Source organism: Periophthalmus magnuspinnatus, chromosome 6, assembly GCF_009829125.3.
Source record: "Periophthalmus magnuspinnatus isolate fPerMag1 chromosome 6, fPerMag1.2.pri, whole genome shotgun sequence".
NCBI classification, from domain to species: Eukaryota; Metazoa; Chordata; class Actinopteri; order Gobiiformes; family Gobiidae; genus Periophthalmus; species Periophthalmus magnuspinnatus.
This window is the reverse complement of record NC_047131.1, coordinates 8,294,387-8,321,439: the sequence shown is the minus strand read 5'-3', so window position 1 is coordinate 8,321,439 and position 27,053 is coordinate 8,294,387. Positions and strand designations below refer to the sequence as shown.

The following is a 27,053-nucleotide window of genomic DNA, read 5'->3' as shown; positions in this document are numbered from 1 at the left end:
CTCCTCTCACACTGAAATAGCTTCAAACAGACTGATGAGACCTGACCATGACTGACATTTCCACTGCATTCCCCCAAAATCCTCTCAAAATTGACTCAAATAGTTGGTTTATGAACAAAGTGCACTGCCCCCCAGGACCCTTCCGTTTCTGTGAGGTGATGGGCTGCAGCTATGGGTCCAAAACGTGCACATATAAAGAGAAGAGTTTATAAATACTATGGTACAGTTAGAATAGGGTTTTTGGAGGATAACCCTGTATTAGGATTCTTGTGTCAGTGTTAAAAAAAAAAAAAAATAAAAAAATAAAAAAAAAATATATATATATATATTCCAATATTATCATTTATGGTCCACTATATTTTCTTCAGCAAGATATCGCATTTCAAAATTTGTTCTGGTGACAGATGTAAAGACAATTTTTATTTTTTGTAGATGGACGGGGTTATCCTGCTTAAAGAAGCAGTATAAAACCAGTAAAAATAGACTCAAGTAAATGCATGTTTTCTCATGATCGATATTTTTATTTCACTGAAAAACTGAAAAGCATGTGTCTTTACACAGAGTGAGTTTGCATCTCCAAAAACTACTCTACTCTTATTTGGCCGGAAGGAGGACTTCCTCTTGCTTGTTTATATGAAAATACGTTTGGATATAATATTCCACATTATAACATCAAAACATATCTACCTCTATGGAGAATGTTCAAAGTGTTGTTTTAACTGTCTATTTCCATGGAATCATGTAGGTGACGTGCCACCTTCAAAAAGTATGTAACTTTCTGGAGGTGGCACGTCACCTGTTAGTTTAAGGTAAGTTCAACATTTTAGTTTATCGGGATCTTTTCTGCTGCAATGTATCACACTTGAAAATTTGTTATAGCGACAGGCCTGCGTGCATGTGGCTTTGTCTGAGAGTTGGGTGCGATGTTGATGCTCTGAGTGGCAGCGTCTCATACCAGTAAACTGTGGGGAGTAAACAGTCACATTTCTGAGTAAATCCGAGCTGCCTTTGAAAGCGCCGCAGGAATCCCACATATTTACAGATATTTACTACGGTTGGACCGTCGCGTGAAGGCACCAGGAATGTAAGCTCCGGTGTCCAGAGGAGAACAGTGAGGTTTACTACAGAGGCGTGAGACAAGGAGAGGAAACTGTCAGAGAAAGCAACAGAACGGAGAGTGATGACAGCTCAGGGTCAGGCTAACTACAGACGGAGAGAAGAACTACAGCCAAATGAGACCAATAGGACAAAAAAAAAAATGTAATGATTTTCATAGAGCCAGATCACAACTTTGATCATGATTCATGTAGACTTTGAAGGGTTGGGACAAGACACAATTTTCAGAAGACAAGATGAGATATGAGACTAGGTCAACAAGAATGAGATGAGATTTTGGCATCATTTACCTCTCCATTATGTGCCCCAATTGGAAAAACCAAAAAGCTGTAATATGTATAATAATTTATCGACCTCCTGGTCCATATGCCGAGTTCCTGACAGAGTTTTCTGATTTTATTTCAAGTTTAGTTTTGAATTGGGAAAGGATTGTTATAGTTGGAGATTTCAACATACATGTTGATAACGGCAGTGATTGCCTCAGTAATGTTTTTGGCGCACTCCTGGATGGGATCGGTTACACCCAGAGTGTGAATAAGCCGACTCACTGTCACAATCACACTCTAGATCTCATTCTAACCTATGGTATTGAGATTAATGATCTAATTGTCCTTCCTCCAAACCCTATACTCTGACCATTTCTTAATTACTTTTCAATTTATACTAAAAGACTATCCAGTCCCGCAGAAAAAAACTATAATGAAAAGAACATTATCAGATAAATCGGTTACAGAGTTTAAAGAAATTATTGAGCCATTACTAAAAGATATGTCATGTGTCAATGAGAATAATTTTAATCCAGTTGTCACTGATCAATTGGTTGACAAAACAATGCTCACCTTAAAATCTGCTCTCAATGTTGTAGCTCCGCTAAAACAGAAAAGCATTAAACCAAGACCTCCGGCTCCATGGTTCACGTTACAGCTCAGGACACTCAAACCACATGTAAGACGCACAGAGAAGCTTTGGCGGCGGTCGCGCTCTGAGCAGTTTCTGAAGGCATGGAAGCTCTGCCTGCTCACTTATAAGGCCGCTCTGCGGAAAGCCCGAACCAGATACTATTCAAATCTAATAGAAGTAAACAAAAATAACCCCAGATTTCTGTTCAGCACTGTAGCCAGGCTGACAAACTTCCACACTGCTAATGAGTCTCTTATCCCCTCGAACATTAGTTGTGATGACTTTCTTCACTTCTTCGATTACAAAATTACAACCATTAGAGACAAAATCAACAAAGCTACTCCTAAAATCAGCTCTGAGCAAATCCAGTCTGTAATACCAATATCCCACATAGATCCTCTAATATTAGATAAATTTACTCCTGTTGATGAGGTGGAGATTACCTCAGCCATCATGTCGTCCAAACCATCAGCCTGTATGCTCGACCCTATGCCAATCAGACTCCTCAAAGAAGCCCTCCCCCTAATAATAGATTCCATCCATAACATAATAAATATGTCGTTAGAAAATGGCTACGCTCCTCAGTCCTTTAAGAATGCTGTGATTAAACCCCTTTTGAAAAAACGAACCTAAATCCTGATGAACTAGCCAACTATAGACTTATCTCTAATCTTCCCTTCCTCTCAAAAATTCTAGAACGAGTGGTGGTGAAACAGCTCTGCCGCCACCTGCAGGACAATAATATATTTGAAAAATTTCAATCTGGATTCAGAGCTCACCACAGCACAGAGATTGCACTGCTTAAAGTAACAAATGACTTACTACTAGCTGCTGATAACGGGCTGGCTTCAGTCCTGGTCCTACTGGACCTCAGTGCAGCGTTTGACACCATTGATCACAACATTCTACTGCAGAGGTTAGAATGTGACATTGGAATCAGAGGGACTGCCCTCAAATGGTTTAAATCCTATCTATCAGATAGGTACCAGTTTGTTAGTATAAACCAGAGCACCTCTCCCTGTTCTAAAGTAGCCTGTGGTGTTCCACAAGGATGTGTGCTTGGTCCAATCCTATTTACTCTGTATATGTTGCCATTGGGGAACATTATCAGAAAACATGGCATTAATTTTCACTGCTATGCTGATGACACTCAGCTGTACTTATCAATAAAACCAAATCAGATTGATCAAATAGATAAACTCAGTGCCTGTGTGAAGGACATCAAAACCTGGATGACCTTGAATTACCTGCTCTTAAATCCTGAAAAAACAGAGGTCATTGTCGTTGGTCCCAAAGGTCAAAGAGATTGTCTGTCGGACCAGATAATCTCACTCGACAATGTGAGTATAGCTTCTAGCCCTACTGTAAAAAATCTTGGAGTCCTATTTGATCAAAATCGCTCATTCACAGCCCATATAAACCTAGCTTGTAAAACCGCATACTTTCACCTGCGAAATATAACTAAAATTTGAAATATTTTACCTAAAACGATGCTGAAAAACTCATCCATGCATTTGTTACTTCCAGACTTAATTACTGTAATTCTCTGCTCGCCGCCTGCCCCAAAAGTACTATAAGGAGCCTCCAGTTGGTCCAAAATGCAGCGGCCAGAGTCCTAACAGGAACTAAAAGAAGAGACCACATCAGTCCTGTACTAAAATATCTGCACTGGCTTCCTGTCGAGTTTAGAATCAAATTCAAAGTCCTCCTCCTGACATACAAAACCCTAAACGGTATGGCCCCATCCTATCTGCAAGATGCTATTGTCCCGTACCAGCCAAACAGAGCACTCCGCTCTCAGAATGCAGGACTATTAGTGGTTCCTAGAGTGTCCAAAAGTACAGTGGGAGGGAGAGCATTCAGTTACCAAGCTCCTGTGCTATGGAATCAACTCCCTGCTGATGTTAAACAGGCCCCCACAGTCTCTGTATTTAAGACCAGGCTTAAAACCTTCCTCTTCAGTATAGCATATGACCAGGTTACTTAGTGAGGGAGTTAGGGACATTAAAACCCGGGATAAGACAGGCTGAAGTAGGAGATAACTAGCTGGGGGAAGTATGGCAACCTGAGCACTATCTTCTGCTTCCTCCCATTTTCTCATCAGCAATGCTATTCACATGTTGTCCCCTGTCCCACTCCCCCTATGGAGTGTAACTCTTTCAGATGCCCCGATGACAACTGGACCCTCACCTCCTCCCCGCCTGGCCCTCCTCCACCCGCCTCCCTCTCCTCCTCACCTGGCCCTCCTCAACCCGCCTCCCTCTCCTCCTTGCCTGGCCCTCCTCCACCCGCCTCCCTCTCCTCCTCGCCTGGCTCTCATCCTCATCGCCCGGCTCTCCTTCTCCTCGCCTGGTCTTCCTCCTCGCCTGGCCCTCCTCGGCCCCCCTCCCTCCTGGCCAATTTTTCTTGTTTTATCTGATTTTCCTGTCGTTTGATTATCCTGTTTGTTTTTGTGTGTAGGCAGCACGGTGGCTGAGTGGCAACACTCATGCCTCACAGCAAGAGGGTTTGGTTCGATCCCCGGGTCGCCCAGGCCTTTCTGTGTGGAGTTTTGCATGTTTCTCCCCGTGTCTGAATGGGTTTCCTTCGGGTACTCCGGTTTCCCCCATCAACCAAAACATGAACGCCCTTCGAGACAAATGTTGTTGTGATTTTGGGTGTTACAAAAACTGCTTTTTAGAAGTAAAGCTTCTCAAGAAGTCACCAGTACTTACCCCTTTTTGTCCAAATCAAATGTAAATACATGGAATAAAATCTTTCAAGATAATTTTCCTCCTGTGTGCACAATCTTGTGGCAATTTCATTCCAAGAGATCTTGTCCAATCCCTAACGCTTAGTATTTTTCTATTGCCTTTAAAAGGTTACAGAAACTCATACAGATGTGATGTGGCTTAATGCTAGTGTGTTGGGTCCAGTCTGCTGCAACTGGTCATTCGATGTGATAAAGATTAAGAACAGTGACATTTTTAGTTAGGGAAAGGGTTAAGGTTAAGATTAGGGTTAGGGTAAGATATAGCTGGTTTCCATTTGGAAAATCTTTTTCGGCTAGTTGAGATGTTAGCAGAAGTGACCTTAAAAAACAAAAAAAAACTTTTTAGGCGTGTTCAAGGCAATGGAAGTTAACATGTTGCTGTGGCAACCAGAGCTATGTGATCACTTCTGTCCCTCTGGATCTGACTATCTAGCACTAGCCACGTACCTGTCCATCATGTTGGGGTCTGCGTTCTTGGACAGCAGAAGCTCCATACAGCTGCAGATTTTCTCCTCTGGGACAGAGGCTGTGCAGCAGGCCATTAGCACCGTCCAGTGATCTGAGGGAAAGGGACAGTTTAGTGAACACAGCTCTGTCTGAAAAAACTCAGCAAAATAATAACAGTATTTCTTACACAAACAAATATTAATATAATCATGCATCGCAAAATACATTATATCTATTATAAACATTATACAAATGAATTTAACTTGAAGTTTTTTTTCTATAGCACATTTAAAAACAACTTCAGCTGCTCAAAGTGCTACACATAAAAGTCAACAAAATAACAAAACAAATATGTACAGATAACATGACACATAGGAAAAGAACAATAAAACACCAAGATATCCTGTCCAGCTAGTATTAAATTCCAGGAAGAAGTGGCATAATGTTTGCATGTTGGTATACGATGTTTGTTGAGGTTGCCATCTTGAGCACCAACAAACCAATCAAAGATGAGCCATGTGTAACGATTTGATATGATATTGAATATGGCACCCAGTGACTGAAGCTGGAAAAAGGTTATTTTTAATATAGAATATTAACACATTCAGTTGGATTTGAGATAAGAGGTCTGTGCTAATCCAGATTATGTTATCATAGTACATTTTGTAAATCCATGGCTCAAATCAGACCTTTTATGTTGGTTTTGAGTCCAGCTGCCTGCAGCTTAAGACACCGTCCTCTGACCTGACGGTTCACTCAGAGGCCACAGGGGTCAGAAGTGTCTGAGACACAGAGGTGGACGTTCCTTACATAATTCAACTGTTACCATTGTGACCGAGGGAGTTGACCCCTGCCTGTCAGTGAACATGTTTGCTTTACTGTCAAGTTTACTGCAAAACAAATCTGAACAAGGAGCATTTAAGTGAAGTCTGGTCTAAAGTAAATCTAATCTAGGTGCAAAAAACAGTCGTAAAAGGTCCCATATTATGCTAAATTGACTCTTTAAGATATGTTATAATGTTTGAGTAACACTTTATTATCAGTCTGTAACTTCTCCAAAGCTCAAAATTCTCTGTTCCACCTTGTGATGTTATGAAGCAGGAGTTTAAGTTAACAGCTCCTTTTACCTTTAGTTCAGTAAGGATTGGCAATTCCAGGTCTGAAATTATCCAAATGATTCTAGTGAAGGTGTGTGGAGTTTAAAAACACACAGTGGAGCACTTCCTGTATTACCACATGACATCACAAGGTGGAACAGAACGGAGAGAAGAACTCAGCCTAACTATGCAGGATTTGTGTGTTAAACATGTGAGAATGAAACAAAGCAACTCTAGTTATGTTTATGAAGAGGAAACAACATAATAACATAGAAAACCAGAAAACAGCATAATATGGGCCCTTCAAAGTAACACTACACAACTTTTTGGAAGTGGTATGTCATCTGCAAGATTCCATGGAAATAGAAAGTTAAAAAACATACTAAAAACATACTTTAGGTCTAAACATGGACTAAATCAAGTCTTTACCAGGATTACCTCATTACGTGGTCTTCATTTGGACCTGGATTAGACCTGGTTTGGTTCTCTGAAGACTAAACCAACTAATTCATGGGGTTCAGCTTCTTCATCATTTTGAAAACTTTTTCTCATTTAAAATATATAATATTTTGTTATAAATTGTTAATCTCTCTTGCAACTAATTTTCATCATTCTGGACCCATGGATACATAAACTAGGACTTAACATGGCCTAAACCCAGTCTGCTTCAAGTACTTAATCACGTTTACATAACTAATTAAGTACAGCGTAGTGGGCGAAGATAGGGGGTAGGGAAAAACAGAAATTTTCAGAGCATTCAAGCCTAAAATGAAGAACAGTTCAAGATTACTCAAACCTGAACCCATCACAATGCATACCGTTTGATAAATCCTTGTTTAGTAAGTCAGCTCCCTCTAAGACACACAATCAAGTGACTTCGGATTTTCGCCTGTCACATAATAATCCTGGAAAATTCAAAGTCCAAATCTAAGCATTTCTGCTGCCAACAAGCGTTCATTGTAACTGCGTGTTTGAGTTAGCATGTCGTAAAAAGTCGCAAAACCTACCTGCGGCTTTTTAACTGAATAATACTTCTACCTTTCGTCAGATGGCGTCCCAACCCCAGTTCCTATTATTGGAGCGCACCTCTAGTCTACTGCCAGAAGATATTATTTTAAGTTCTAACACATGAAATAATAAAGCAAAAGGTACTCAAGAGCATGATTAAAGGACAATAACAAAACAGATAATGCATCACATTTGTTCTTTAAAATGAAACGTAGTTGCAATAAATTTTCTCCTCCAAATATCTGAACTATTGGTTTATAAATGCACGTTTGCCTTGTTTGGTTCTTTCAGGTGATTTTGATTTTCCTTTGACGCCAGACTCTGAGCTGAAGTGTGGATCATATTAAAATAAAAGAATCAAATGCACATGTTTGAATGGGGCCAGTCTTTGATAAATTAATGTGTTTATTAAACTTCATTTGACAGAAACAGGGCTCCTACTGCTCACTGCTCATGGGGACCTCACAAAATAAGAACTTTGTAAGGCCATTTCAGAACTACTTTCAACATGCAATATTTTTACATTTAGTGGGATTCAAACTGCCAACCTTCAAATCGGTGGACAAATGCTCTACTAACTGTAGCTACTGACACCCACTGAAAAAATATCTAAATATATAATTGGTGTTGAGGATTTTTTTTTTTTTTTTCACAAACAGTATGGGGCCTTTTGTTTATACTTTATTGATCCCAGGCTTAACAGGCCAGGTTAACCCCTGCCCAGACTATACCCGGGATAACCTGTCCTCGGCCAAACAAGTGTACCCGGAGGTAACCTGTCCTAGGCCAGAGTGTACCAGGGGGTAATCTGTCCCTCTGGGCCACAATATATGCCTATTTGTTTATCCCTATATATCCCATATTTGTCAATCTCATTGTCTTGTTAATTAGTCTTAAAGAAGCCTAGATATATTTATTCAATATTTTACCAGGTAGGTCAGTTGAGAAGATTCTCAGTTAACAATTATGAGCTGGCCAAGAAGCAAAACACCACAAGAAAAATACACCCACATCAGTCCAAACATGCTACAGTAGAACATTTGAGGCAAGATGTTCAATTAAAATCCTCTCATATATGCTCATGATTTCTTTTATAACAGACAACAATCAGGGCAACAGTCATCCAGTGATATTGTAATCCACACAAAAGATGGGGACCTATCCGACAAGTTTAGATCTGCAGACAACAACACAACATGTAACACATATTTTCACTCATGGGTCTGTTTAAAAAGACACATCTGATGCACTGAGGACAAACAGGGAATAACACATGGGCTGGAGCAGCACAGAAAAAATACTAGTGGCAGATTTTGGCAAAATGTTCACTACTGGACCAATATAGATATCTATGAAAATCCACCAACATCTCATATCTCCAGTAACTGATAAAAAGCTAAAGAAAAATTCCATTTGACAGAATAGATTTTTTTCTTTTGCTATGGATCAAACCTGAATGACTGACAGATTACTGATGGACTAATGTCCAGTTTGCAATAATGTAATAATGTCCAGTTTTCTCATATGTTTCAATTTGCAATAAACTTGTCCATGTATTTCTCTAATCTTTCTAAATATTCTTTCTAATGTTATGAATAAAGAGGAATCCAAAAGATCAAAATAAGACAACAAAAGTAATTTTTTATAATGCATTTGTTCTGCCCATTCATTCATTCTTTATGATTTGCAGAAGAGAGGAGCTATGATCCTGGTCACGTCTAAACGGAGGAAGCCCAGATTGTTCCCTGTGAAGAGATTGATAACTGGTTTGTCACAGAGAAGTTTATTTACTCCAGACCTGAACAGACGCAAACGCAGCCGAGCGGTTTACTGCCCCCAGCTCAGTGTAAACACAGAGGGCAGAGACAGGCAGAGAGGACACGGAGGAAGAGAAGGAGAGAGAGAGAGAGAGAGCGAGAGAGAGAGAAGGAAGCGAGAGAGATAGGGAGGGAAGAAGAGGGAGAGATGGCAAAGAGGGAGAGGGTAGGGACAGAGAGAAGAGAGGGAGAGAGAGAGGAGGAGAGAGAGGGCAAAGAGGAGACAGAGAGAAAGAGAAGAGAGGGAGAGAAGGGAGAGAGGGAAAGAAAAGAAAGAGGAGAGGCAGAGAGAAAGCGAGAGAAAGAGAGGAGAGAGAGGGAGCCCAAGGGGGGGAGAGAGAGAGAGAGGAGAGAGAAAGAGAAGAGAGTAAGAGAGGAGGAGAGAGAGAGAATGCACAAGGGGGGACGGTAAGAGAGAGCGCACGGGGAGGACAGAGAGAGAAATGAGCAGAGAAAAAGAGACAGAAAAAGACAGAGGGAGAGACACACGTGAAAATGTAGTACAGCCTTATTAGAATAGCACTGCACCTGTTTTTAAAAACATGTAAACCTGAATTTCAACTTAAGTTCATTTTAAACTTTTTGCTCTGGACTAAAGTTATTCCTAACTTTACTGGCATCTTAATTATTCCCCATAAATCTTGGAGAGTGTCTTGGTGCTCTGACCTTTGCTGAAGTTGACGCTGGCTCCCCGGTCCAGCAGCATCTTGGTGAGTTCAATGTTTCCACCATTGACAGCGTAAATGAGAGGAGTCCAGCCATAGTCCAGTCTGCTGTCCACATCCAGGCCTGAAAACAATACACAATCACTATTGAACGTTACTACTAAAAATAGAACCAATTATTCTTTATTATTCATTTATTCTTGTAGTATTGTAAGCATATAGAAGGAACTACATTTATTTATGTATTACAAAGTTATTCAAATATGGATCACTTGCGCCACCAACGTCTCAGTATAAACCTGTGGGAAACTCCAACTCCCGTAAGTTTAAAGGAGACATCTGCTAAATTCACAGGTGTTCCTCCAACCTGTCTCTTATTTGTCACTCTCCCTCTACCTCTGATATGTTGTGATCTCTCTCCCTTTTTTCTTTCTCTTTCTTCCCTTACTCTATTTCCCCAGTTTTGTTTCTCTCTCCGCTTCCTTTCTCTCTTCCTTTTTTCCTGGCACCCTCTACTCTCTGTCTCCCTCTCCTCCTCTCGCCCGTCTCTCTCTCACTCACTTTTTCTTTTCTCTACCTCTATTCCCGCTCCCTCTTTGTCTTTCTCTCCCCCTCCGTCTCGTTTTTGAGCATGTTCCCTCATCAAAAACATACCTGTATTTTGCCAATTCACGCCTGTTAAAAAGACAACAGAGGAGCTTGAGGTTGTGTCGTCACACCGTCAGAAAACAGTTAGCATGTTAGTAAACCAATGGGGGCTTTTAAGTAAGCTCCTTTAGGGTCAAATTTTTAAATCAATCATATATAATAATTATATAATAAATCAATAAGAGAAGAAAAGGAGTCACATTTGACTTAAAATATTGCATTTTTGATGTATGATTGGTACATTTGTGCTATGGCTAATATACTGTACCATTGTCCAGTAGTTGTTCCATAGTCTCTACATCTCCTTTATAGATGGCTCTCTTTAACAAAGACACAGGGTCATCTTCAGCAGGAGCAGTGTCAGCTTCTCGCTGTTAAAACATAAAACAAGCAAATTATAAAACAGGCTCGGAGGTCTAACTATGAGAAAAAACTGTATTACCAGGGGTATGCAAAAATAATGATATATCCTATCGTTTCATTTAAAGATATAGTATCAATAACCGTGGGCTGCTGTATTGATATATATGAGAGTATTTTTTATTATTATTTTTTTTTATATTTTCCCAAATTATTCTGTCACAGCGCTACATTTGTGTGGCTTATTTAAAGGAAACTTGTTTATGTAGAACATTTGATTCACTGTTTATTTCATATTAACTTTGGTTTAACAAAGACCTTTAGTATCACAGTTGTCATTTAGTAGATATGTTGTGATCCTTCAGAGCTGTTAAACTGCACATGTCCATGTACATTTAAATATGGAGCTCATATAAATTGTGGATGAGTAATACTGGCCAATGTGACAGTCTGACGTGCTTTTCTTGTTGGTAAAATGCACAAAACAAAACGCACTGTTATGTTCACTTCAATAAATGGAAGATAAATTAAAAAAATTATAAAATGCATGTTTATTTTTTGTGAAAATGGGGTAGATCATTAAGTGTCCTAAAAGCCGTTATTTTTCACTGAATCTTATCAAATCGATTTTAAATATATAGTATCATACTGTATCAAATCAACAGTGCACTGTATCGAGATGCATATCGTGGTCTAAGTATGGATGCATGTATTATACCAGCAACTTCTTAATGATACCCAGCCCTATATCCACATTACGCTTGATTTATGAAGGCTGTAATGTAATTCCTTTCAAACATTACACAAACTGACCCCTTGGGATCGTTCTAGGTGACAAGCTTTTCACATTAATTAAGAAATATTTTTGCACTACATAACTTTTTCAAATGCTCTCAAAGGAGATCTAATTGCTTTGCCTGGAATGTTCCATGTTATGGCATTAATGTTTCCACATCCATGGAGAAAAGCGTCAGTTAGCCGCAGTTGACATGTTGACGTTAGCGGTTAGCCGTTAGCAGACAGATCTCGCGCTGTAGAAAATTCTGGTCAAAGTTAAGGTTATTTTATTGTTTACCTTTTTAGCTGAAGGCTTTTTCTCTGAGAGGCCGATGTCCCACTCATCGCTGCTATCACTCTCGTCTCCAGCGGGAAAGGCCAAGTCTGCGGACCACATCTGGGATTTTGAAGCTCTGGAGGTAAAAACAAAACCAAATACAGTATGCTAATTCAGGTGAGGGGCTAATGCTAACAGCAGCCAGGGAAAGGCGGAAAACAGACTAACTTTAGCAATTAGGCTAGTACCGCATGTTTGTCTGTAGTTATACACATTTATTTTAAAGATGGCAGTTGACCAAAGATTGGTTTGCATATTTAGATGTAGGTCCTAAATATACAAAGCTTTTCTTTCTTTGACCGTCCCTCACAACTAGGGACAGTTAGACGAATTAAAGACGATTTATTATTTAAAAAAAATACCAAAGAATATGTCGCGCTGTAAATATCACTGTACAACGAAAAAACTATAAATGCAATCTTGTTTACATAAGTTAGCTTACATAATTTTCTTTCTTGGCTTCTTCCACACAGCCACTTCTATCGATTTTTTTTCTTCACACCAAGCTGCGGTGAAGGTGGAGCTGCAGAGAGAGGTGCAGAGATGTGCCATGACCAACAGAGGGCGCTCTGTTATTTGGATCTTTTGGATTCTTTCCCATTGTTTCATAAGAGCAGAAAATTAAATGTGAGAATTATAACAAAATGGCACAAAATAAAATATATTCGATTAGAAAGAGGAAACTTAAAAAAGTTAGTTTAGTTGAGATAAAACATCATCAATCATTTTTTAAGCAATAGTAATTTTCATATAGAAAATAATAGTACTTTCTTTATCTTAGCATGAGGTCTCATATTAGTTCTGATAAAGCTCAAAATCTTACTAAAATTGTTCAGGAAAGCTCAAATTTTGTCCTGTTAATGTGATATTTTTTGCAGAATCGATGCTCAAATGAGTATCTAGTTTCGATATTAGTTTTAGTATTGACTAATACGTGTTTTTTGATACTTTTGACAATTCTATACACCTGTCAGTATCTATTATTAACTGGAGCAAACTGACTTCTTATCTGTGTTCCCAAGAGGAATGCGTTGTTGTTCAGTTTTGATCCTCCCTTCACTGCAAACTCTCCAGAAACTAAAAAGGAGATAAAACATTTAATTTGTAAAGGTCTTGCTTCTAATGGTTTAGTCAAAGGTGATGTAATGTGACATTTGTGAAAGAGACAGGAGTAGAGCCAGAGGAGCAGAGCCGGAGGAGCAGAGCCGGAGGAGCAGAGCCGGAGGAGCAGAGCCGGAGGAGTAGGGCCAAAGGTGCAGAGCCAGAGGAGGAGAGCCAGAGGAGCAGGTCCAGAAGAGCAGATCCAGAAGAGCAGATCCAACGAAGAAGATCCAATGAAGCAGACAGACGCAGAGCTAGAGGAGCAGATCCAAAGAAGCAGACAGGAGCAGAGCTAGAGGAGCAGAGCCAGAGGAGCAGAGCCAGAGGAGCAGAGCCAGAGGAGCAGAGCCAGAGGAGCAGAGCCAGAGGAGCAGAGCCAGAGGAGCAGAGCCAGAGGAGCAGAGCCAGAGGAGCAGAGCCAGAGGAGCAGAGCCAGAGGAGCAGAGCCAGAGGAGCAGACAGGTGAACAGCCAGAGGAGTAGACAGGACCAGGGCCAGCGAGGAAGGTCCAGCACGTGAGGATGCAGAAATCGCCTGTGGAAGATGCCAACTTCATGTCCAAATACTTCTTTCGGTAAGTCTCTCAGAAGCGATTCAAAAATGTATTTACAAAGTTTGGAATTTGAATTTTAACAATATATATATATTGTTGGAAGAGTGTTTGTTTTTGCCAGAGGTGCAGGGTCAGAAGTGGGAAGTTAGAGGTGCAGAGCCAGAGATGTAGAGCCAGATGAACAGAGCCAGATGAGCAATGTAAAAGGACATGAAATATGTGAGAGTGCAGGGCTGGGTGTGATGGTAGTACTACATACTATTACTATTACTACTGCTTCTGTTACTATTACTACTATTATAATCGCATTAGTTGGTCTTGTTTTCTCCTCCAAACTTTATGGCAGGCACAGTTAGGCCACTTCAAAAAGAAACACGTGTTGAAGTTGTAGATTTAGGCAAGATATTTTTAACTTGTATCTAATTAGTCTCAATTGTTTGTTTATTAAACTTTTGAAGCACTTCCAATGTTTTTACGCACGCGTCTAATTTGTAAAACTCAATTTGCATACAAATAACGTGGCCTTTTACTTATTCATTGATTGTCTTGGCGTTTCCCGTATCTCGGTTTGAATCAGGGTCTTTTAATAGTGAAGTTTATCCCCGTGCGTCAGATTGCGCGCACACATGTCTCTCCTTTTCTCTCGCCTTGTGTTTGGATGTTTGGGGATGACGTGCGCGTTCACAGCGGGCTCTCGTGCGCTCATAAAAGATGGGACTGTCCTGTTTGTGCCACTGAATGCGACAAGTTTGGGACAAGTAACCGGCAACAGCAGAATCGAAAACAGAGCAGAAGCAAGCGACAACTAAAACATCAACTTCTGGGATTACTTTGAATTTACCAACGTGTTTGAACGATATTTTATGTGGCAACAATGATCTTTTAAAGCGCATTTTATTTGGGTAAAGTGAACGGTGCATCCGGAACTGAAGGATTTTAAAAGCCCATAAAAGGAGACCAATGTAAGAGGTGGTCAGGTGCGCGTGAGGATGCAGAAATCGCCCGTGGAAGATGCCAACTTCGTGTCCAAATACTTCTTTTGGTAAGTCACTCAGAAGCGATTCAAAAACGTGTTAATAAAGTTTGGAATTTGAATTTTAACAATATATAGACTTGGAAGAGCGTTTTGTAAACTTGAGAGCGAGGTCACTTCTTTACGCATGGTGGAGTGAAGTTTAAAATCGATTATGTTTCATTTAAAATACCTTTTTAATCGCAAAACACATTTTAATGAAGTTATATTGTTCATTTCAACCACGTTCTTTGTGAAGAACCCTGTTTCAGACTATTTGATGCAGTGCGTAAACATGCGTAAAGTTTGTCACGTGTGTCCATATTAAGTTATATTGCACACTACTAAGTTAATAATCTACTTAATAATCGAACTTTTTTATTTATTAGAATTGTTAAAGTTTTGTCATTGAAGCAAATGGCTGTCTTTCCTGTTTGGAGAGGACAGGAGCGAATCACGTACAGCAAATATGCATCGTTTTCCATAGAGGATCCTTCTCAAGATCTGGTTTTGACAAATTAAACATAGTTGACCGGTTGGCCGCTTGAATGAGTGTTGGAGCCAGCAATAGTCATATAATGAGAAAAGATACAACAGACTTCTTTAAAACTTAAGTGTCATTTCATTACACTATCTGTATTCTTTGTTATTTGTAAGTTTTTGCAGCTGTTGACATTTCTGTTTCACTTTGTGTCCTGTTCTGAGATAATGACTCTGCTGACAAGAAAATTATTAAACGTGAGTTACAGATTTCATCCATACCAAAAGTATTCAAACCATGTCCGAACTGCTGCTCTCACTGAAGTGCATGGGTAGAAATGAAATGACTTGGATTTGAATAGTTTTACTACTTTATATGTCCTCTGACCAGACCTAGGTTATTTGAATGGTTTTACACACCTTATTTCAAGAGAACAATTAGGTGATACTTGGTGATACTTCTCTTGATGACATTAATAAAAGCATATGTACCCATCAAACTACTAATGTGAATATCAATATCTACATTGTAGCTATGCAAAACTATGTCTCCTTTGTAGTAGTGGGTCTACCGCTATGGAGATGTTATGGTATTGCCTGGAATGTTTCAAATTATGACATTAAACTTAACTATCTTGGATTTATTGAAGTAGAGCTTTTTATTAGTCAAAAGTGCATTCTTTATGTCACCTCTCTATAGATCTGACTTGTAACTCTGTTAGTGTCCCCTCCTGGTCTCCGTAAAGATAGAATAGTTTAATGCCATACTGTGGAACATACCAGACAAAGTAAAAACATCCTATCTATCTACATAGTGCACCTTTACATGCTGGCTAGATGTAATCATTTTGCAATGTTGTCTGTATTAGGGCAAGATTAATCATAATAAAATTGAAATCACAATTTGAATGGACACAATTAACACATCGCAAAGGTTGTAATTTTTTTTGTCATAATTTTCTTGACAAACAACAATATCCAGTTTTATTCTACATAAAAACTGCTAACCCTGTTGGATATCTGTGCAAACATATTTTGAAAAGTGATTCTTGTATTAGTTCATATTTTCGTCTTTTTGTCAATGTCTCTGTACATTGTCTGTTCAAATAAAAATTACACTTAAAAAATTCTGGAAAAAATTTAACACTGAATCTGAACAGAATCCTATTGATATACATTGCAAATCTAATCCCAATCACAACGCTTATTAGAAAAATCACAAGTCCTTGTTTACTTGTCAAACACGTCACAGATAGAACTCATGCCAGTGTTTTGATGGAGGTCACAAGTCAGTGCCACTAAACTTAATTCTGTCTAATCTAACATTCTGCAGGTATTTTAAACCTACAAAACAAAGTACAGGCATTGTCACCCACAGAAACATAACCTAATTAACACTGTCTGTACATTCTTCTGAACCTTTTCATTGTTCCTGCTATGGAATGTTTCTGTTTACTAAACTACAGATTTAGACTATGAGATTTCACTCACTTTTCAAATTTTCTTAAACCCTACAAGAGAATAGTGTTGTCATGGAACTAAAATTTCAAACTTGATTTTGATACTGATTCCAGTACCTCAAGGATTAGACAATAGAATATCATTTTCAGCATTAAATAGTAGTACTTTCTTTTACATTACCATGCGGGTTTATATCTGTGTAATCCCTTTGTCTAGGTAGGTTCCATGGGTGTATACTAGTCTATGTGTCTTATACGTGTGAAAGATACAGCTCAAGATCATTCTAAAGATATTTAGGAAAAATTCTTTCCTATCCTGTGAATAGGACTTTTTTAGTACCAATACCTGCTCAAATGAGTATCTAGTTTTGATGCTGGTTTTAGTATTGATTAGTACCTGAGTAGTAATGAAACCGAACCTCTAAGGATGGCGTTCAATCGCCACTTTTATTCCCTATTGTGTAATATATTTGACAGCGTACTATTACTTGAGTAAAAAGTTTTGGTTACTTTTTGCACTATGAGTAAGTGTAAAAGTCACAAGCTTCATATATATTTAATTTTTTTTTTTTTTTTTTTTTTTTTTTTTTTGAAACTTTAAATATTTTAGTTTTTGGCATTTTTTGGTCTTTCCATGTAATATCAAATGTTGTTGATTATTAATGTTTTGTCCTTTTTCTTTATCTTTTATTTCTACAGAGAGAGTCCAATGAGAGCTCTCAGACTTGTCTTTTCATGAGTCCCCTGTAAATACAAACAAAAAACAAACACAAACAAACAACTACCTAAGTCTCTTTAAAACATTAAAAACACCAGATTATTAAAGTGCATTAGTTGCACCAATCTATCCAGTTTTGCTTGTCCTTGAAATGTATTCCATTTTTGTATCCAAAAGCTTTTTTCCCCATTTTAGTTTTAGTGCATAGACAATCATTAGATCTTGTATTAAAAGTTCCTGTATCAAAGTTTAACAAACAAGTGAGATATTCAGGCAGTCTATCAAGTATTCCCTTATAAATACATTTTATACAGTTGTTCTCTTCTGACAGAGAGCGATGGCCAAGCTACTTTTTCATAGAGTGAACAGAGATGGGTTTAAATTCATCAACTGTTATGAAATGAAGGGCTGAGTTAAAGAGAGGATCGAAAGATTTCAAAGTAGAGGATGAAGTCTGCGTATTAGATCTCCATAATTCAGTACAGAAAGAAAGGCTTTTCTGTAATTCAGTGGTATAGAGATTTGTTTCTATATCAAAATACATTGACTTCACATTTTACATCAAAAGTATATGTTTATATATTTTGGCTATCCTACCCACCTCCTCTCTGTAGTCACTTTTGCCCTGGACATGCTGCCATTCAGTGCCACCCTCCACAAACTAACTCAAACTTTCACACAGGCAAGGTTTAAGATGTCATGATCAGAGGCACATCAGTAAGATGTACTAGTAGCAGGCATCGATCCAATATCCAGTATGACAAAGCTAAAGGCTGTCCAACCAAATATTAGAGTGTGTGTACATGTAAAACACCCCAAGCTTGATGTCACTGCTTAGTATCAATACATGTTTATATTTTATTCTGTTAATGAGGTTGATACCATTTGCATTGTGATTGTCCAAACATATTTAAAAGTACTTATTTAAAAGTTCTTCTTGTCTGTTTCAGGTGGACATCTCCGCTGTTGAGAAAAGGCTTCACAAAGAAACTCGAGCTCACAGATGTATACAAAGCCCCATCCTTCGACCATGCAGACAACCTGTCTGAGAGACTGGAGAGGTAAATATCAGCAAATATTGTCCTTGTACTGTATTGCTGGGTTTCAGATGACATCACAGCATACGTATTTTGCATGTATTCAATTGCAGATGTTGTTTCCGTGGTTTCAAGGTATTTTTAAGCTACACTCTTAAGCCTCTTTTCCACTGGCATGGTTCCCTTAGGGGCTGCTGTGGAGCGGGTTTGGTTTGGCTCCCTCCATCCGAGTTGCGTTTCAATACTCAAGGCATGGCGGCTCCGGGTCCAGGGGCTGCTCCGTGAGACACTGACGTCACCCAAACATAACTAATATTAATCTAATAAATAAAATCTAAATTGTATCTCAGTTATACTAGTAATTTTATGGCCGATCTCCATCCAGGGTCTGCTTCAGACCTCTCAAACAGGGGAGTATGGTTCACTTTAGACTATGGAGACACTTTCAGCCCACTCAGATCTGTTCCAAAGCGAACAAGTGGAAACAGGCCTTTATTGTGTGTGTCGCTTTTCTACAGATCTGATTTGTAACTTGACCTATTTGTCTAAGTTTATTGCTATACTATGAAGCACTCTAGGCAAGGTAAACATCTCCATGGACACATGTAAATGGGGGATCCTACTCCTACTCCAATAATGTTAGTTATATGATATGTGCACCTTTTAAATATATAGTAATATAGAGTGTTATGTTACCTGAAACCAAAAACCTGGTCCTAAAAGGAGGTAATCTTCGTAATAATCTTTACTATTGTGATTCTCATGTTTAATATTTATACTCCATACGTGGCCTTTTCAGCTGTTTACTGTCTCCCAGCTCTAAAATATGGGCCGCCATTTTCTCTGTGTGTCCAAACAAACACACCACAGAGGACAGTGAATGAATATCAGGGCAAAGGGATTCTAGGATCCCTGGTTTAGACCTTTAGACCTGGTTAGTCATTGGTTAAATCCTGTTTTAGACTTGATTTAGACATTATTTAGACCTGGTTTAGAAGTGAAGAAGTAGCTTGGATGAGCAGCAAAACGTCTTCACTCCTACAACGCTTTGTCCTGTTGACAGATTTTCTTTTTCTTTTTACCAGGTTTAGGCCTGGTTTAGACCTGGTAAAGCTCTTTTTGTGGCCCAGGTTGAGACTGGAGGGTTAGACCTGGTTCAGGGTAAGGTATTCTAGAATCACTTTAGTCCTGGTTTAGACCTGGTTTAGACCTGGTTTAGACCTGGATATGCCCTGGTTAAGCCCTGGTTTAGTCCTGGTTTAAAACTGGTTTAGTCTTGGTTTAGTCCTGGTTAAGATGTTGTTGTGGACCGGGTGAAGACTGGACAGTTACACTTGGTTCAGGGTAAGGGGATTCTAGGATAATTTGAGTCTTGGTTTAGACCTGGTTTAATCTTGGTTAAGTCCTTGTTGTGGACCAAGTTGAAGCTGTAGGGTCAGACCTGATTTAGGTTTGACATTATGTGCCAGTGGAGTAGGACAATGCTTTAGTTTTTAAGTCTTGGTTTACACCTGATTCTGTTTTTTTCCTGTAAGGCAAAGTTATGTAATATTTTATAGTTCTTGCTAAGTCTCGTGATGAGAAACGATGATAAAACAACCAACAATGTGGTCTACTGCTGCAGTAAATTATGACTAAACATCACAGAAGACAAATTTATACCCCTGAAACAATAAACCTAAAGCAGGATAATCTCACTAAACAGGATTATAAATGAATATTATCATATATATTAAGTCATAGATATAATAAATCCACAGCATGTAACTTTTTAGCTAAAGAAATAAAATAAAATAAAATCATGTTTTCTGTTGTTGTTTATTTTTTTGTTTATTTTTTTGTTTGTTTTTTGTGTTTATTGCACTGAAAAACTTGTGTCCTTACTCTGAGCAGCCTTTACAAACTTTACTCTTATTAGGACCGGAGGACCTTGTTTCCAAGGAATTATTGTTGCTTTGGCTATAATCTTCTACTGCATGACATAGAACTTGTATATCTATCTCCATGGAGAATGTTCTGAAGTATGGTTTTGACTTTCAGTTTTTATGGAATCATGCAGATGACATGCCACAGACAGATACATAATGTATATTTAATGATTTAATTAGTATTTGTTATTGTTATTCATTATTAATTTTTTAAAGGACATATTTTAAAATATGAAAACATTCTCCACTATTCCACACAGATAGTTATTGATCCTAAAATAATATTATTCATTTATAGATTAAAATGTAGCTATATGACAACCCTACTCTTATCTAGTGTTATCAAAATATAGAAAAAGAGATGCTAATCGATACTACAACTAGTATTGAAACTAGTTATTCATTTGAACAGGTATCGATACTAAAAAAGTCACACTCACTGAACAGAAATGAACCTTTCCTGAATAGTTTTAGAATGATCTCAGTGGTATGAGACACATAGACTAGGATACGCCCATGGACCACTATGGAAACTATCTGGATGACTGAGGGATACTGAAGGACACATGGGAATACAAATTATTTAATTTTCAAAAATTGCATTCTATTGTCTAAATAGTGTTTTTCAGTGATCATCATGGTATTGGAATTGGTCTTCCAATTGCTATCTCTCTTGGTTTATCCTCTATTTTGTCCTGGTTTAGCCCCTGTATCTCTCTGTAACTTTGGTGCCAACTCTTTACTGTAGTTACATTCTGACCTTTACACTGGGACCACAGCTTTGAATGGTGCGTGGCTCGTTTGTCTAACACAGATGCAAGGAATTCTGGGAAACTGAACTTTAAATTCTTTTTCTTTGGCTGAAAAACACAGAGATCCGTCATGAGGACAAAGCAGCAGGTCTCATTCAGTGTGAAGTGAATGGACAGCTGCAGACATGAGTCGCTGCAGGGGAGGCATCAACACAACCCATGGCTTAATCACAAACTACATTAAGGTCGTAAAGAAAAGTAACAGGGAATTCATGGATTCTGATTGGTTACTATCAATCTACACAGCTAAAATAATGAATATCTTAACGTCTTAATGTTACAATGTTTCTTTCAATATGCTGCTAAATCCAATACATTATATCCAACCACAAAGTCCTTTGCGTCATGATGTATCGCCCCCCCCCCCCCTAAAATCAACCAAGGCTTTATAAATTACTTTACAGACTTTGTTACGAGACTAACCTTAAATTCTGATGGATGTTCATATTTCTGTGATTTTTAAAACTAATTTCTCTGATCATTTTGCTGTCCTCTTTTACATAACAGTATCTCAGAGTCAAGTTAAACTGTGCACCACTGGGCACCTTGTAGACTCCATGAACTCGAACTGCTTCTCTGTTTTCAGCTACTTCTGGTGACTTTGAGCTCTTTACGCAGGAATACCTGTGCGATTATTATCCTGATGTGTTATTATCTTGATGTGACTTGTGGCAATGTATTATACACGATAACTTCATCTTCATTGAGACGCACAAAGGCTCTCTCGCAACTGTGGCTCAATGAAAATACTTGTCAAGACACTGTCTGAAGGAATGTTAAAGAACACCATCACCATGCTTTGAACCAGAAGTTTACATACAATATATAAAAAGACAGATATCCTTTTCTTTCTCAATGTCTGACATGAAATCAGACCAAACTTTTCTTGTTTTAGATCAATTAGGATTACTAAAATTATTTCTATTAGCTAAATGTCAGAATATTGAGAGAAATGTTTTTTAGACAATTTTTCATTACTTTCTTCAAAGTCAGAAGTTTACACACATTTCATTTGTATTTGGTACAATTGCCTTTGTATGGCTTGGGTCAGATGTTTTGAATATCTTTCCACAAGCTTCTCAAATTAGTTGGCAAGTATTTTTGCCCATTCCTCCTGACAGAACTGGAGTAACTGAGCTAAGATTGTATGCCGTGTTGCTCACCCATGCCTTTTCAGGGCTGCTCATAAATTTTCAATAGGATTGAGATCAGAGCTTTGTGATTGCCAGTCCAAAACGTTAACTTTGTTATCCTTAAGCCACTTTGTAACCAGCTTGGCAGTATGCTTTGGGTCATTGTCCATTTGGAAGACTCATTTGCATCCAAGCTTTAACTTCTTGGCTGATGTCTTGAGATGTTGCTTCATTATTTCCACATAATATTCTTTCCTTATAATGCCATCTATTTTGTGAAGTGCACCAGTCTCTGCAGCAAAACAACCCCACAACATGATGCTGCCTCCCCCGTATTTCACATTTGGCATGGTGTTTTCAGGTTTGCAAGCTTCCCCCTTTTTCCTCCAAATGTAATGATCCTCATCATGGCCAAACAGTTAAATTTTAGTTTTGTCAGACCACAGGACATGTCTCCAAAAATTAAGGCCTTTGTCTCTGTGAGCATTTGTAATCTGACTTTTTTCTTTTTGAGTAATAGCTTCTTTCTGGCAGAGTGGCCTTTCAGTCCATGTTGGTACAGTACTCGTTTTAATGTGGATTGCTATGCCCATTTCTGACCAAAGCAGGTTCATCTCTGGAACACATATCCTGAGGGATATGATGGCTATACATTTCCATGGCATTTATACTTGCTTATATTTGTTTGAACATATTACGTGGCACATTTAGGCATCTGGAAATTGCACCCCAGGATGAACCAAACTTGTGCAAGTCCACAATTCTCTTCCTGTTATGGCTTGGCTGACGTCTTTTGACTTTCCCATAATGTTACAAAAAGAAGCAGTGTGTTTCATGTGTGCCTTCAAGTACAGCCTTGTCCACTCAGTCTGTGGAGCAGTTTAAGCCTAAACTAAAAACACCCTTTTTTTGCTTTGGCTTTAATTGAATGTCAACCAGGTCACCTTATGTTGTAGCTTTTTTTTTAGCTTTAATATTGTACTGTATTTTTGTGTATTTTTGCTATTGTATTGTCTTATGTATACACTTACTTGTACAGTACATTGGTCACCTGTGGTTGTTTAAATGTGCTTTACAAATAAAATTGACATGGTTTTGCCTAGATTCCTAGAATATTACACAGTATGCCTTTAACTGAACCATGGAGACACACAGGTGCCGCCACAAGGCCATGTAACAGGCCTGGTCTGTGGAGAGGCGTCCCTGAGTAGCCCTTGAGTGTATTGTCTTAGGGCTGGGTGATATATTGGTTCGGCTATTGTTACCAGTTTTTGTTGATATCAGTATCAGCCGATGTTCAATATGATTTTTGTCTTTGCTCTGTTCCAGTGTCTGTGTGTTCATGTCTCATCTCAGTGTTACCTCAGTGCTTCAGATTTAGATTTTTAAAGAGACTCATGACAAACAATTTAAATAGAAGATAGTTCTATGGTTGTATGTTTACACGATCATGTAACAAATTATTTGATATCACAGGTAAATACATTTTGTTATTATTTTTACAAAAGTGATCTTTACTTCAATGTAAGATACATTTGTGGATCTCGTTATGGATTTTAAATGCTAAATATTGGTGTCAACCACAGCAGCAGGCCAAATATCAGATATCGGTGTTGGCTCCAAAAAATCCACATCAGTTTATTTCTAAATTATATGTGCTCTGCTTATTTCTGTTCTTCTTTTAGGGAATGGGATCGAGAGGTGGTCTCAGCCAAAAAGCCTCGTCTGCTCAAAGCTCTGGCCCGATGCTTCATGGCACCTTTTGCCTTCTTCGGCATCCTCCTCTACCTTGGGGTGAGTCTGACAGTACTGCACTCTGGGTAAGAAACAAATGAATCAGTAATGTTACAGCACTGATGGGTATGGACTAATGCGGTAACAGCTAGTGGCCAACGGGATTATTAGGGGCAACAGTGGCTCAGTGGTTAGAGCTTTGGTCCCCCAACCCCGAAGGTTGGAGGATCGAGTCCCACACGGACCAAGTTCTGTCGTTGTGTCCTGAGGCAAGACACTTCGCCCACATTGCCTAGTATGAAAGTGATGTGTGCGTGAATGATTGGTGGTCGGAGGGGCCGATGGCGCAGATTGGCTTAATGTACATTTAATTTTGATCACTGTCCAAAATATGGTGTTTGATTATTACCATCCTCCTCTACTTCGAGGTTCTGATGGACCTATGAAGTAACAGTACTGACATTCATGAACAGTGTTGTGTGGTAACAGCTAGGACCCAAATTTGTCCTAATTTTGGATTATTGGAAGTTACTGGCCTCATTCATCCACAAACACATTATAACTTCAGCTCAGTGAATATGGGCATGTCAGCAGGATTTAGTTATGGACCAATGAGGTGACAGCAATTACAGGTGCAGATTGGGATAAAAGTGACAGTGATCTTCACAATTTTATACATTACCCAAAACACAAATCATTTCATAATATGGAGGCCAATAGTCTCAACACATTGTCATGACATGACATGTAAACAGCAAAATCATGCAATTTTTTTTTTTTTACCATGGTCTGAATTATTACTCACATCAGATTTTGGGTTTTGCATGTTATTTAAATAATCTTAAAGCTCCAGAAATCACATAATTATCAGATTTTAGCAGCTGAGCACACAGAGAGGCAGGACTGGAGCTGTCACTAAGAAAACACTGGACCTAACCTTCTGCAGAACAAACTAATGATCTAATGATTCTCTTATACCCAGAACGAACTTTGTGTAAATAACTCAGTAACAATAGAGTGATGATGTAACTTTCGTGTCCAGCTGGTAACTTGACAGCTGTACTTACTTTGTTTTTTGTTTTTAAATTTTGATACAATTCTGCTTCTCTTGTACCCGTGTCTGCTTCTCTTGCACCCAGGGCCACTTTACCAGGCATAAGCACAATACACTGCGTTCCAAATTACTATGCAAATTATATTTTTCTCTGATCTTGCCAAATTGTCAGTATAGGTGACAAATGTCATAATTTTCAAGTCATCAACTTTAAGAGTACAATTCAGCTGTTACTGAACAAACCTCCCAATGATAACAATATTTTTTCAAAAATAAAAACTTAAAATGCACTGTTCTAAATTATTATGCACAACAGAGTTTCATACCATGTTATTGTTGTAAAGAACTGAAAATGGTCATTTGATTTCAGTAATATGCTAACACTTCTAATTGAAAAATAAACAAAAGTTATTTCAATCCAAACATCTTAGCAGGTCAAGTTACATTTTAACATAGGACCCCTTATTTGATAGGAGCTTCACAATTCTTACATCCATTGAACTTGTGAGTTTGTGGAGAGTTTCTTTGCAGGATGTCAGAATAGCCTCCCAGAGCTGCTGCTTGAATGTGAACTTCCTCCCGCCCTCATAGATCTTTCACTTGAGGATGCTACAAAGGTTCTCAGTATGGGAGCCACACCATGAGTTTTTCTTTTTATGACAGTAGAGAGATCCTTTTTCTTTCCCATATCGCTTGAAAATGGTGGTGAGCCATGAGACACAATACCACCCATGAGTTTCACTGGAAAACAAAAAACCTCCTTGAACCGCCACCTTAACGTGGAGGAGGGGTTTGAGCACCCAAATGATCCTGGGAGTTATGTTGTCTGGGGCTTCATGCTCCTGGTAGGGTCACCCATGGCAAACAGGTCCTTGGAGATGGATCAGACCAAGGGCGGTTCAAAAGCCCTCATAATGACTTTAAGAACGAGGCCAGTTATGTCACCCGGATTGGCATTACTGGGGCCCCACCCTGGAGCCAGACCTTAGGTGGGTGCTCAGCAGCGAGTGCCTGGTGGCCAGGCCTTTCCCCACGGGGCCGGGCCCAGCCCGAAGGAGTGACGTGGGGCCATCCTCCCGTGTATCCACCACCTGCGGGACGAGCCGTGAGGGGCGGGTGCGAAGAGATCTGCATAAATATTAGTTTTTGCATGAACTTACCCTGCAGGTGTAGTCTTGTGAGTACATAGTTTTGAGAGCTTTGGCCATGCCCCCTCTTTAATTGATCAGTAGCACACGTCTTTAGTCCAACAAGAATGTCTTTACTCAACCACAACCCTAGTAAATATATTGTTTGTTGTTTTCTCAGGAGGCCTCAAAGACAGTGCAGCCGCAGCTGTTGGGTCGGATCATTGCCTCGTTCGACCCATTTCACGCCCCAGAGAGAGAGCAGGGGTTTTACCTGGCCCTGGGGCTCTGCCTGCTGTTTGTGGCCCGGTTTATGCTTCTCCAGCCAGCCATCTTTGGACTACACCACCTGGGCATGCAAATCCGGATAGCACTCTTCAGTCTGATATACAAGAAGGTACCACAACATGTTATATGAAACATTTTCAGGACTTTTTAAAGATTTTAAACATATAATAATGTGTTTTGAATTGTTACAACTATTGTAACGGTCCTATATTCTGACACCCATGGATAAAAAATAACTTAATTGTCCTTTCAGTTAAAAAAAAACCAAAAAGTCCACTGATGGCACAAAGCCACAAAGCTACAGGCTGTAGTTCAGTGGTACCCCACCGGTTTCATATGCACATTCACCGAACCCTTGTTTATTGAAAAAATAAATAAATTAAAAAAAAAGAAAAAAAAAAAAAAAATATATATATATATATATATATATATATATATATATATATATATATATTTTTTTTTTTTTATTTTTTTATTTTTTTATTATTATTTTTTTTTTCCAAATTCAAGACATATGGATGTTTTTCTGGTGCACAAAATGAACCGTGCATTAACATCACTGTGTTCAAAGAATAAAACCAATAAAATGCATGAACTCACAACAAATTACATACATACCATTTTACAAAGACATGACCTTTTTTAATTCTACCACACTGAAATTATTTAAATTTTGAACCTTATGTATTTCA

The 27,053-nt window shown here is 38.7% G+C and overlaps 2 protein-coding genes across 2 annotated transcripts in view; one reads left to right on the top strand and one right to left on the bottom strand.

Annotated features, from left to right (window-relative positions):
- Positions 1-12,421, bottom strand: part of asz1 (ankyrin repeat, SAM and basic leucine zipper domain containing 1) — a 32,550-nt gene extending 20,129 nt beyond the window's left edge. Inside the window, exons 1-5 of the mRNA XM_033968315.2 lie at positions 12,367-12,421; positions 11,886-12,000; positions 10,719-10,821; positions 9,804-9,926; positions 5,216-5,327 (exon numbers count right to left, since the gene is read on the bottom strand). Coding sequence (XP_033824206.1) covers positions 5,216-5,327; positions 9,804-9,926; positions 10,719-10,821; positions 11,886-11,984 — 437 coding nt within the window. The 5' untranslated portion in view covers positions 11,985-12,000; positions 12,367-12,421. The remainder of the gene's footprint in view (positions 1-5,215; positions 5,328-9,803; positions 9,927-10,718; positions 10,822-11,885; positions 12,001-12,366) is intronic.
- Positions 12,422-14,314: 1,893 nt separating this feature from the next.
- The window catches only part of cftr (CF transmembrane conductance regulator), a 57,644-nt gene continuing 44,905 nt past the window's right edge, over positions 14,315-27,053 (top strand). The window contains exons 1-4 of the mRNA XM_033968096.2: positions 14,315-14,620; positions 18,199-18,309; positions 23,844-23,952; positions 26,255-26,470. Coding sequence (XP_033823987.1) covers positions 14,568-14,620; positions 18,199-18,309; positions 23,844-23,952; positions 26,255-26,470 — 489 coding nt within the window. The 5' untranslated portion in view covers positions 14,315-14,567. The remainder of the gene's footprint in view (positions 14,621-18,198; positions 18,310-23,843; positions 23,953-26,254; positions 26,471-27,053) is intronic.